This window comes from Podarcis melisellensis (genome assembly GCF_964234715.1).
Source record: "Podarcis melisellensis genome assembly, chromosome: 4".
Taxonomy (NCBI): Eukaryota; Metazoa; Chordata; class Lepidosauria; order Squamata; family Lacertidae; genus Podarcis; species Podarcis melisellensis.
In genome coordinates this window covers 67,263,788-67,276,821 of record NC_138531.1, presented here as the reverse complement: position 1 = coordinate 67,276,821, position 13,034 = coordinate 67,263,788, and the positions used below count along the sequence as shown (strand labels likewise).

Genomic DNA, 13,034 nt, shown 5'->3' with positions numbered 1-13,034 from the left:
CAACGCCCCTGCTTTGACCCTCCTCATCTGTGAGGAAAATCAAATCAATACAGCCTTCTTCAGATCACGATGCTCCCACAGCAGCAGTTCCAGAAGCAGCAGAGCATCGCAGCAGCCTTCGACTCTTCATAAATTTTACCAACATTTCTTGCTTCGATGGTCTCCGCATTTCTGGACCCAGATCACTGCTGAAAATCACCAGATCACCTGCGTCACCGAAAGGCTATTCCAAGTTGTCCTGTAATAGACCCCTTTTTTTGGCCTTCTTTTTGCTTTTAATTCCTTTGGATTTGCTGGCAATTGCAATGTTAATATGAAATGCTTCCATCTCTTCCTAGCAACGACAGAAATTTCACTTGCAGCCGAAATGTCAGCTTTGATGATTTCATGCAAGCACACACAAACCCTTTACTGGCATCACAATTTATGAGGCTTTTGATGTTGATTTTTTTGTAATGCATTTGGGATTGTGTAGTAATCCCTTTCCAGGATGTTCAGAATAGATGCTGGGTCATAGATGCTCAGCACTTTGCACCTCTTGCAAATTAAATAAAGTGGTTTTTCTTCTTCCTAGAGATGGCCAACAGAGGACCCAGCTATGGTTTAAGCCGAGAAGTCCAGGAAAAGATCGAACAGAAATATGACACAGAACTGGAGAGTCGGCTGGTGGACTGGATTATCATACAGTGTGGTGAAAACACAGAGCATCCCCCTCCCGGAAGGCAACATTTCCAGAAATGGTTAATGGATGGAACAGTAAGTAATAGTCTTGATGTTGCATCAATAATAATAACGTGTGCTTTAAGATTTGTTCCTTAACTTTTGCCCTCCGCAGCTCCTTTGGAGAAAGCTAATCAATTACCTTGGACAGTGTTTCCCCTCCCCCCACCCCCGGCAACAACCCTACTTCCATATAAACCCTGTAGAAATCATTAGGTAACAAAGTAATATTTTGGGATTGGAATTTAACTTTACATTTTACCAAGAGTATCAATTTCATTTCTAAACTGTTTTTCTCTTTTAGGACAATTAAAATATATAAAACAATTCCTTATTATGATCAGGAGGTTTTAGAAACAATAGCCAGTATATGTGCATAGAGACAGATGGGCAGATTATATAATTCGGTAACTATTTCTCTGACAATTAGAAGAACAGATTTGCTTTTCTTTTCTTTTTTTTTTAGCTGAGCTTTTAATACCAGGTTTATCTTCTTTAGAAACCAGTCAGTGTTGGTTTTTAAAAAGAAAAGAAAAAGTAAAATGTGCTATGCTACATTCCTGATCTGTTTTTGTAAACATCCTGAAGACTTTAAATGACATGTTGGATTTTTAAAAAAAACCAAATAAGCACAAAGATGCTGTCCTTTGCCCTGGAGATATAAGACATGGCAAATTATTGAGCCTCTGTCATTGTGTTTTTAACAGTATACCAAATGGAAGCACTTACAGTTGGACTCCAGCTACCGTTTTGCTCTCCCACACAACTGTCAATTGTTATGTAACCTTTAGCGAATGATTTGATTTTGTCCACCTGAGTACATCCATGCATGTTTGGTCCAGCTGCAGAAATGGAAGCTTTGGCTTGCATTTTATTTTTAAAAAAACTTATTTGCTTCTAACACATTCAGAATTATTCTCAGTGGTTATTTGATTTGATTTTTGAGAAGATTTCCTTCCGTGAGTGGCACCAGAGCACCCACACCATAAACTCAATAGCGTGTACATGTTGTCTTTAGTCAGCTGGAACTAATTGATTTTTCCCCCTCTTCATTTCTGCTTCTATCTTTAATCTCCCAGCTGCTGTGCAAGTTAATAAACAGTTTACATCCCAAGGGGAAAGAACCCATTCCAAAGATCACAGAATCAAAGATGGCTTTCAAGCAAATGGAGCAAATTTCCCAATTCTTGAAAGCGGCAGAAATCTATGGAATACGAACAACAGATATTTTCCAGACAGTGGATTTATGGGAAGGTACCAATATCCATTTATATGAGCTTTTCTTGAAGGGACAATTGCCTTCTTTATATTACACTACTTAGACTGATGCTAATCATGCGCGTCTCTAGGGTGAAAATTCCCTGATGTCATTATCTTTCTCTTCTGTTTCTGTTGTGTCACAACCATGTTTTTCCCAGCTTGTTATCTTCTCTGAGAGATTTTATATTTTTTCCAGGAGGTTATGGCATCTTTTGTACTAATCCATAACTGAAAAATATATCAATTTGATGGAAACCAATCAAATCTAAGAGAAAGGGTAGTATCTATAGAAGGTTCAGCAGAATCTGTGGTAATATCCAATTTTCAATATGAACAGTATTCCCACAACAGTGTCCATTTTCATGCTTGAGTGAGGCAGAGGAGGCTTTCTAAAGTAACCCAGTCAGGGCAAACTGTTGGATTGGGCCGGGCCTGGACCAGGACCTGGACTGGAACTCCAAATTTACATGGTCTTACTCCATTGCTGGAAGATGGGGCAATTCCCAGCTAGCATTTAGGCCAAAGATAGGGAGACTATGGCCCTCCATTATTGAATTCCAATTCCCATCAGCCCCAGTCAGCATGGTCCACAATAAGGTTTCTGAAATAAGGAACACTGTCTCATTTCTATGCTGCTGTTATGCTCTGGAATTAAAGCATGCTCCTAAATGCCAGGGGACATCTAGTAACCTTGAATGTTCATACTCACACGGGAAATATCCACTAGCAAAGTACAGGACTTCTTTTAACAACTTATAGATCAACCACTAATCCTCTTCTGGCCAATAGCAAGCCCAAACTGTTAAGCATGTTGTCCATTACTTTCTGGAAGGCCCACAGCTCTGTTGTAGAGCAACTGCTTTGCATGTAGTAAGTTCTGAGTTCAGTCCTCAGCATGTTCAGATATGAGCTGGGAAAGACTTCTTGTCTGAAACCCTGGAGAGCTGCTGCCAGTCAGTGCAGCCAATATTAAGCAAGATGGGTCAGTGGATCTGACTCAATAGAAGACAGCATCATGTGTTCCTACCATGAACAACATGTGCGCATTTTGAAGATGTTTGCCCAACTGTCTGATCATATTATAACTCAGAAACTCAAAGGAAGAGAGGTGTACGTAGTCATGTACAGCATACAGAGAATTCTTGAACTAAATTTTGCTAACACTTCAAGCTTTGGTCAGAATTTTGGGTTAGAAGATAGGATTCAGAGTCATTTGCGATTTAGGCTGCATTCCAAACCTCCCTCCCCTTTGCCGGTGGGGTTGTATGGAGCAGCGAAACCACCACCACACCTGTAGTTGTACTCCTGCAATGCACAGTGGGTGGGGAGCAGGCAGATCACTGAAGCAGTCTGGGAGTTGGTGCAGCGATCAGATCCTAAGCCATTGCACGACAGCAGTGAAATCAGCTCAGGGTCCAACCCACCCAGGGTCCACACTGGCTCAGTCTCTCTCAGTCACCCGTGGAATGCCTTCTTTTAAGGCTTTCCACTGGCTCCCAAGAGCAGGAATTTTGCCAGCGGCCAACCATCAGCTGACACATCCAGCAGGTGATAGGAGGCTGGCTTAGCTGGGCAGAGGGACATCTCTGTTCATTTCAACCCCAGTCAGTGGGACGCAAGGAGGGGGTGCAGTGATTTGGCCACTAGTGTTTTGCTTGTTTTCTGAGCTCAAGACTGCAACATCTTTCATTTTCACAATCTAATTCAACAGTTTCTTTGATTTGTTTTCCCTTCCTAAAACTCTCTCTCTCTATGGAGGACTAGAGTTACCGTCAACCCATGTGATGATTTGAATCCACTTTACACAATGAGTTGTTTCCCAGAACCTCTACTCGGTGTCTACGTATGTACACCTTCCAGAAAAGTAGCCATGTTAAAATCTTTTCACGCATGACATTTTTCTCACATGGAGCTAATCCCTGTGTAAGAAAAAGCATGCATGCAGCAGCTGTCTAATCTGTGTACATGATTCAAGACAAAAACACAAATCAGTTTTCACAACCAACTCATTCTTCCATTTCCTTTGGTTTTGATTATTTTCTATTTCTTAGTCCTATGTAGCAATCAACAAATCATCCACTTCCCCTCCTTTCTGTCCATTCTGTGTTTTAAATTAGATTATGAGCCTGCAGGCTTGTCTAACCCATTTACTGTGACTTTTGCATCCATGGCCCTTTTATAGATATGTAATGATGATAATGGCCAGGAAGGCTTGAGACAGCGTCAGCTGAAACCCCTGAAGAATGTGGCTACTAGCTCTCAGGGGAGAAGGCTGAAGCAAGCTCTTCTTCCTGTGGCTGAAGTCCTTTCTTGGGCTTACTTACAGATTGCCAAAAAATTGCATGTGCTAATTTATATATAATTGCAAATAATGACTATAATTTACACAGAAATACAATACGAAAATAGGGTAAATAGGTGATCCGTTTGCCTGCTTGGTCCAGGTGCTAAATCTTGATGAGAAACTTCAAGGACGCTGCTCTCCTCCCTTCGTGTAGGATCTTTATCTGTAAGCTGAACTTGGACCAAACCTGGATCTCCTCAAAGAGAGGATTGTGTTCTGTAAAGTAAGACATATGGCCCACCCTCTCATTTCCCTTTTGCCTCCATGGGGCAAGATAGGGAGTAATCCTACAGGAAGCTGGTGAATAACATGCAGGTGTAAAATAAGCTCACATAAATTAGCACCATATCCAAACTACATTCAGCAATGGGGCTGCTGCTGCTACTCTGCCAAACCCTGGCAGAGGGGAGCCATTAAAACTGTGTTCTGTGCCAGGTTGCCTGATTACATGACTGAGTGGAACAGGCTTAGGATCCAGCCTAGGTCTGCTCTCTCTGGTGCTTCCTCTACCATGACCTTGGAGTGTCCCTTTTTGGGGACTTACACTGGCCTCAGATCAGTGAGCTTCACCTCATTTGGGGCGGGCAAGTTACGCCCGCATATCTTTGACTGAGCCAAGGTTGGAAACTTAATGTCGGCTGAGCCTGGCTGAGCAAATAGACACAGAATGTAGAGAGCTGAATTTAAGATTCAGAAAATGGGTAAATGGGAGAGCTAAAATTGATGGATTTGCCTATCCCTAATTATAATTATTATAAGGGACGTGGGTGGTGTTGTGGTCTAAACTACTGAGCCTTGGGCTTGCCGATCAGAAGGTCGGCGGTTCGAATCCCTGCAACGGGGTGAGCTCCCGTTGCTCTGTCCCATCCTGCCCACCTAGCAATTCGAAAGCACATCAAAGTGCAAGTAAATAAATAGGTACTGCTCTGGTGGGAAGGTAAATGGTGTTTCCGTGCGCTGCTCTGGTTCACCAGAAGCGGCTTAGTCATGCTGGCCACATGACCTGGACGCTGTACGCCAGCTCCCTTAGCCTATAGAGCGAGATGAGCGTCGCAACCCCAGAGTCGTCCATGACTGGACCTAACGGTCAGGGGTCCCTTTACCTTTACCTAATTATAGAACGGGGTAGGGAACCTGTAGCCCTCCATATAGTGGTGGGTGCCAACTCCCATAAGCCCCAGTCAGCATGGCCAAGCATCAGCAGATGATGAAAGCTGCAGTCTAGCCATGTCTGGCAAGTCACAGGTCCCCCAGCCCCTGTAAGAAAAGCTTAGAACAGAACTTGAAGATCCTGGGTGTATTTATTCATCATTTGTTGATCTGTTGTTCTGAGTTCCTGAACTGTACTGAGATCAACTACTTGGGACAGCCATTTTCAAGCCATGACTTGCAGTGTGCTATAGCAGAATGCAGGGCTGGAAAAGGCTTCTGCTTGGGCCCTTTGCAGGAGTTTAAAATATGTCTATGTTTGTGGAACATTGTGGGTGCAGGCTCCACCCTGTGTGTTCATTAAAGGATCTGTGCTCCTGTTCATTCAACAATAGAAGATGTGTTGGATGGAATGAGGAGCTTGTTGCTATGATGCTCTCCCCTCCACATTTCTGGTACGTGTTTTGTGTTTGTGATTTATGTTTATTACATTTATACACCACACTTTCTTCCAAGGAGCTCAAGGTGGTCTACATGGGTCTCCTCCTCCCCATTTCATCCCCACAACCCTGTGAGGTAGGTTAGGCTGAGAGACGGTGACCGGCCCAAGCTCACCCAGCGAGCGTCATGGCTGAGTGGGGATTCAGTTTGGGGCTGAGATTAAGAAATCACTTAGGAATTTACGGTTGGGGTGAGATTTGATCTAAGACACCTTCCCAGTTTAAAGCTCAGGCTCCTGGCTCCCACACCAGCCTAATTGATCAATTGATTGTATTTCTATGCTGTTTTAAAGGTAAAGGTAAAGGGACCCCTGACCAACTCTGGGGTTGCGGCACTCATCTCGTTTTATTGGCCAAGGGAGCCGGCGTACAGCTTCCGGGTCATGTGGCCAGCATGACTAAGCCGCTTCTGGCGAACCAGAGCAGCGCACGGAAACGCCGTTTACCTTCCCACCAGAGCAGTACCTATTTATCTACTTGCACTTGACGTGCTTTCGAACTGCTAGGTTGCAGGGGCTGAGCAATGGGAGCTCACCCCGTCGCGGGGATTCGAACTGCCGACCTTCTGATCGGCAAGACCTAGGCTCTGTGGTTTAACCCACAGCGCCACCCACGTCCTGTTTTATATTCAAACAAATCCTCAAACTGCTTGCAAACAATAAATAACAATAACAGAACAGAACCTCACAAGTACAGCATAAATCATATAATATAATTAACTAATTATTGGTAAAATGACTTCCAATCTGGTGCTCTGGCGATCGTCAACAGGGTTGCACCTGAGCGTCCTTATGCCTGAGCGCTGGACCAAAAAATGAGACATTCCAGGATCCAAACTGAAGCCAGGATGGGCTTCTGTGATCCAGGATAGCCTGCTTAAAATGGAACACTGATATCTGGAAGCATTGTGTGGCTGCAGAATATAGCCATCAATGGCCCTCACCTCCCACTTTAATGCTACCTCTTTCCATGCCCCAGACCATCACCCTGCCTTTGTTAAATGAAGATAGCAAAGCTGATTTACTTTGGGACTGCTGTGAAGATTAATGAGTCGAATGATTTTTCTAACAAGGATTGGTATGAAATCAGTGGCAGCCCATTTGCACAGTAAACACAGTCACTTTCCTCTGCAGTAGCTCCAGCAGTGATTTCTCTTTCCACACGCTGCGCTCCATGGTTTTCAATATTGTTGTGCCACTTTAGATTTGAGGTTAAGTGGGGTCACGCATCAGACTCTCTGCAATTAGGTCAATTTAAGGCCCCATCTGCACTATACAGAGTTCCTTGGGAAGAGGGTTTGACTCTTAAACCTCTTCGGGAATCTTAGCTCTGTGAAGGGAACAAAGGTCTCCTAACCACTCTCAACACCTTTAAAAAAATACAGGATCCAAGATTCTTTGGGAGAGGCACAATTGTTAAAAGAGATATGATACAGCTTGAGATGTATGGGAGAGATGCGGACTAAGACCAAGCTTTGCAAAGGGAAGCATTTTTATGTGGAAGGATCGGCTTGGTAAAATGGGGAGACTGAGGGATCAGTGTAGGGTCTGGTCTTGACACAAGGAAGGGATCTGACTGGTAGTGGAAAGGCAATGAGTTTACTGGACATGGAGCAAAATGTGAGGCATAAGCAGAGAAGGCTTAGGACTGGTCCTAAGTTAAGCGTGCTGTATACAGAGATATACACAGAATGGGCAGGCCCAGACTTCAGTATTCATAGCTTTGGGAATTAGGGATGAAGGAGAAATTTGATTCAATTCACCTTTAAAGGCAAACTTATCTAATTCCAAAAACAATTCATCCTCCAAAATTCACACTTCTCCAAATTTTACAATGTCAAGTAGCATGCACAGAAATGTGCACACTAGTTTAAAGTGTTGGGGGGGATGTATATATTGGTGAAAATAACACCCCAAACTGCACTGTATTGGGGGGAATTGCAGAACTACCCCAGTGTCAACTGCAAACCATGCCACAGTTTGCAAGGTGAAAGAAGCAGCGGTTCTGGGTGAGGGAAACCCTGATGGTGCCCATGAGACCAGAAGAGAAACAGAAAACATAATGGGATAACAAAGCCTTGGGGATTTCTGGGATTGAACTGGTGTCTATACAGTACTGCCAAAACTACAACCGAACAACATAGCAGTAAAGAATCTCTCTCTTCTTCTGCCTTTCTAGGGAAGGACATGGCTGCTGTACAAAGAACTTTAATGGCTTTGGGCAGCGAAGCCGTCACAAGGGATGACGGATGCTATAGAGGGGATCCAGCATGGTTTCACAGGTAAGGATCTATAGCTCTTCCCTGGACCCCCTGGGGGCCATGTTTTGGGTGTAGACTAAATGTGTCAATCAGCACCAAATTCACCATTTTCTGAATTCATATTGTCAATCTTTGAGCGGGGTGGTTCCCAAACCTCTGTCCCCCACCCACCCCAATGGGTCACATGAAAATCGTTGAGAGTTTTGGTGGACCTCTTAAAAACTTTTCTGTTGTTATAGGAATTCTAATGCTCTGAGAGGTATGGCTTTAAATTGTATTTTTACTAGGGTTGCTATATGTCCAGAATTTGCTGGACCCTCTTTTTTTTTTTTTTGAGATTTTGCTAAAAGAAACCTCCACAACTTTCACCATTTTTTTTGAAATATGGCAACCCTAGTTTATGGGCTAACCAGAAGGTTAAAAAAACTGGCCAAAGTTGTGGAGCTTTTTTTTCTTTCTTTTTTGTTTTTTTAGCAAAATCTCAAAAAAGAGAAGTTTTTGAGGTATTTTTAGGGAAATTCACCAAAATCTATACTTCCAACATGGATTTTCTGGACATTTAAGTGATTTCCGCCTGGGCACTGTAACAGTCTGCTGAATTCCGGCTACATCTGGTCAATTCTCGACATATGGCAAGCCTACATTAACTGACCCATTGCACCACATAATATAGTCATCTAATTGTCCACAGATGATTTTAAACTTCTAAATAAATTTCTAAATAATTTCCCACTGTATTTATATGTGAAACCAGCAGGAGGAGGCAATACTCCAGAGGCTGACTGACTGAATATTGGGGGTGGGATGAGGGAAGAGTGCTATGAAAGATTGTCATGAAAAGGCTGCTGGAATTACGGCACACGAGGCCCCTTTTCAAATTCTGATAAGCAGTTTCATCCCCCTAGGATAATTCCAAAGACATTTGTATTCATAATCAAATAAATGTATTGCATGCTGTGTGCTTTTAAAAATGGAGTCTCTCCTCAAAGTTTTGTTGTATAACTCTATTATCCGATTTGTGCAAATTAATCGGCAGCTGTGACTAAATCATCCAGAACCTGCAATGAAACATTTTTTAAAAAATAAAAAAGCAAGTATACACCAGTGTAAGAGAGCCAACTTTTCTGGACAACTCATTGCAGAGTTGGCATTTTATGCATTTTGTAACACCAGCTCCTGGGACAATGGTGCTCAGTCTTCAACATTCTTGCCTTAATCTAGCAGATCATTTGGGCATCCACTTAAGTGTTTTGCTGGATGGTGGCCAGATTACTTAAGACCTCAGCCATTGGGAAAGCGTTATATTGATTTGGCCATGCTAAAAGATTCCCCCCTCTATTTTGTGGGCATAGCTAATGCATCAACAGCAGCAAACCCAGGAGATCTAGTTTTCTGATCTTTAGGGTGGATGGGAACCTTTCTAAGAAGGATCAGAAGCTGTCGAAATTCTAGAACAGCCTTCCCCAGCCTGCTGCCTTCCAGATACGTTGGGACTCAGCAGTGGCCCATTAGTCAGGGACGATGGGAGTTGTAGTCCAATTGAAAACATCTGGAGGACACCAGGCAGGAGGAAGGCTGCTCTAGTAGGAGTCTTTCTCTGATCATGCCCCACTTGCTTTGCCCTTTGCTGTCCTCTGGATGAGAGCTACAGCACTTACTGTACCTGTGTTCCTTTTTAAGGAAAATGAATGCCAGGAATTAAAGCCCAGAACATGTACCACTTTAGATCTGCTTCACCAATCCACCTAAGTGCTCAAAGCGATGTGCAAATGAGAACTAATTTCAGGCTTGTCACATGTACAAATTCTTCTTCACAGGAAAGCACAAAAGAACCGGCGAGGGTTTTCGGAAGAGCAACTTCGCCAAGGACAGAACGTCATCGGTCTCCAAATGGGGAGCAACAAGGGAGCGTCTCAGTCTGGGATGACGGGATACGGCATGCCAAGACAGATCATATAGGTCACATTCTCCACCTTTAAACACACACTCACACAATCTACAGCATGGCCTGACTGGGGGAAAAAATATAGCTAGTTAATGTTCATGCTAAAAAGAAAAAAAAATCTGCTTCTAAGTTTTCCCTTCTAAGATTTTTGGATTTCTTTTTCCAGCTGCAACCTTTCAACCTGAAATGTGGACCTGTGTGCTTGATGTGTACCACTTCGCACAGCACATTGATGCCCTGTGATGTTCATTTCTGAACTATGCAAAGACTGTTTTTCTGTATTTATTTGCAGTTTGTTACCTTCTGTACTTGTGTCTTATTGAACTTGCTCTCTTGCACCTCGGCAATCTTCTTCTCCACTCTACTGGTGAAATAATTTGCTCTTCTAAAAATAAAAATAAATCAGGGGAAAAAACAATCTGGAAAAAGACTTGCTCTGTAAAGAGAGAAACACAAGGCTTTCTGTAGAGCAAAGCCAGGGTCTGATTTAATTGTTCCAAGAGCCAAGGAGGGAGAATATGTTTTGCAGTGTTTGATACCAATGAGAAGAATGTGCCTAACTTTGAGCTCTAACATGGTCTGTGATGCTGTGATGCTGATGAGGATGATCCCACAAACCATCAGCTTCAACCAGGTGCTATATGTCCAGATTCGCTATACCAGGTATGGCCAACAGGTAGATTGCAATCTACTGGTAGATTGTGGGGTGCCTGTGGTAGATCACGGTAGATCGGGGGGCTGCTTCCACTCCCCCCCCAAAAAAACAACTTTGAGCTCCCCCAAAAAGCTCAACAACTTTGACTTTCTAAGAAAAGCCCAACAACTTTGGTCAATCCAGTGGGTAGATCACCGCCAGCTTTTTTTATAGCGGGAGTAGATCGCAGTCTCTTGGAAGTTGGACAAGCCTGTGCTATACCTAGAAGAAATGAATGGGCTGACCTAACACAGGAAAGGTTGAATGAGCCAAACAATCCTATATTTATTTTAGGCTTGGTGTGAATGTTTGCTGTTGCTAAACTGGCTTAATGGGTGCTTCATCCAATATATTCTTAGCTCTGGAAAGGAAGGAGAAACACAGAAGAAATATTTATTTAAAGAATCCCAGGCCAGCCACACACCCAGCAGGCACAGCCCAAGCAGGCTCACCACACACCCAGTTTTTAATTTTGTTTTTTGGAAATACACCAACAGCATCCTTGAGAACCTTGCTGGGTATGGTGGATCCATGGAATCCAAGGGCATGGTGGAAGTGATGCCTTCATGGCCAGAGGCAGTAATGCTTCTGATGCCAGTTGCTGGATGCCCCATGAGGGTGGGGATGCTGTTGTCTTGCTTGTGGGTTTCCTGACAGCATCTGGTTGGCCACTGTGAGAACAGGATGCTGGAACAGGATCCTGCTCTAGAGGGTAGGACTAGAACCAATGGCTTCAAGTTACAAGAAAGGAGATTCCGACTAAACATACAGGAAAACTTTCTCACAGTAAGAGCTGTTTGACAGTGGAAAAGTCTCTCTCGGGAGGTGGTGGGCTCTCCTTCTTTGGAGGTATTTAAGGAAAGGCTTGGTGGCCATTGGTCATGGATGCTTTAGCTGGGATTCCTGCATTGCAGGGGATTGGACTAGATAGGGTCCCTTCCAATTCTACAATTCTGTGATTCGATGATTCTGTGACTGGATAGGCCATAATGTTCTTTTCATTGAATTGTAGAGTTGGAAGGGACCCTGAGAATCATCTGGTCCAACCCCCTGTAATGCAGGAATCACAACTAAAGCATCCATGGCAGATGACCATCCAACCTCTGCTTAAAAAGCTCCAGGGGAGGAGAACCCACCACCTTTCATGGGAGTCTGTTCCACTCTTGAACAGCTCTTACTGTGAGAAAGCTCTTCCTGATGTTCAGTCAGAATCTCTTTTCTTGTAACTTGAAGCTGTTGGTTCGGATCCTACCCTCCACAGCTGGAGAAAACAAGCTTGCTCCATGTGACAGCCCTTTAGATATTTGAAGGTGGCTATCATATCTCCTCTCAGTCTCATCTTAGGCTAAACATATGGAGCTCCTTCAACCATTCTTCATAAGGCTTGGTCTCCAGACCCTTGATCATCTTGGTTGTTGTCCTCTGCACATGTTCCAGGCTGTAAATATCCTTCTTAAATTGTAATGCCCAGAACTGGACACAGTACTCCGAGTGTGGTCTGATAGAGCAGGAATATATCTCCACATTGCCCAGAAACAGAGGGCTTCTTGCTGGCCAGCCTGATGATATGGTCAGATAACATGCAGAACACTAACAGTGACACCAAATTATCCTGAACATAAGAGTCCCAGGCTGCTCTGACCATGGGCACTTACTATGAAACCAACTCTATTGGTTTATGACTTACCTTTCTAATTCATTCTCTCCTCCTCCCTTCCCATTACATCAGAAAGTAGGCAGGAGTGGGAGTCCTACAAGGCTTAGAGGGAGTATTTAAACATTTCTCTACACCCAATGGTCTCAAGGAAAATTGTCCCCCAACGTCTGGGGTTGGAAGGAGAATAGCTATTCAATTTCTAAAAGCATGCTTGTAAATTGTCTACATCTGGAAGTGCCCTTCTCCCAAATAATATAGAGAGTAAACACACAGCTCCTGTGTGATTCCCAATAGGCCTGCAGGAAGGCATCTGAGACCCAAATACTGCACTGTGCACACACAAGCATCCCTGGCCTTAGCATTAATCAGTCTAAATTTGGCACCATTCAGCCTGTTCCATTTTTAGAGAAATGTGATGCTATCTTCTTCCTCTATATACTGATTCTATGATGAATTTTGGTTCAATAAAACCAAGCACAACTAAGATAATAAAGACTGCAATAGA

The 13,034-nt window shown here is 43.5% G+C and overlaps 1 protein-coding gene across 1 annotated transcript; it reads left to right on the top strand.

The window, feature by feature from the left end:
• The first annotated feature begins 104 nt into the window (after nucleotides 1-104).
• Nucleotides 105-10,593, top strand: TAGLN3 (transgelin 3). Its single transcript, XM_081908574.1, has 5 exons — nucleotides 105-240; nucleotides 575-756; nucleotides 1,800-1,974; nucleotides 8,152-8,254; nucleotides 10,051-10,593. Exons 2-5 carry the CDS (start codon nucleotides 577-579, stop codon nucleotides 10,190-10,192), a joined length of 600 nt encoding a protein of 199 aa, XP_081764700.1. The 5' UTR covers nucleotides 105-240; nucleotides 575-576; the 3' UTR covers nucleotides 10,193-10,593.
• The last annotated feature ends 2,441 nt before the right edge of the window (nucleotides 10,594-13,034 follow it).

Coding starts and splice junctions, on each gene's coding strand:
- TAGLN3 (XM_081908574.1), top strand. CDS start 577: ATGGCCAACAGAGGACCCAGCTATGGTTTAAGCCGAGAAGTCCAGGAA. Junction 757..1,799: donor AATGGTTAATGGATGGAACA/GTAAGTAATAGT, acceptor TTAATCTCCCAG/CTGCTGTGCAAGTTAATAAA. Junction 8,255..10,050: donor GATCCAGCATGGTTTCACAG/GTAAGGATCTAT, acceptor TCTTCTTCACAG/GAAAGCACAAAAGAACCGGC.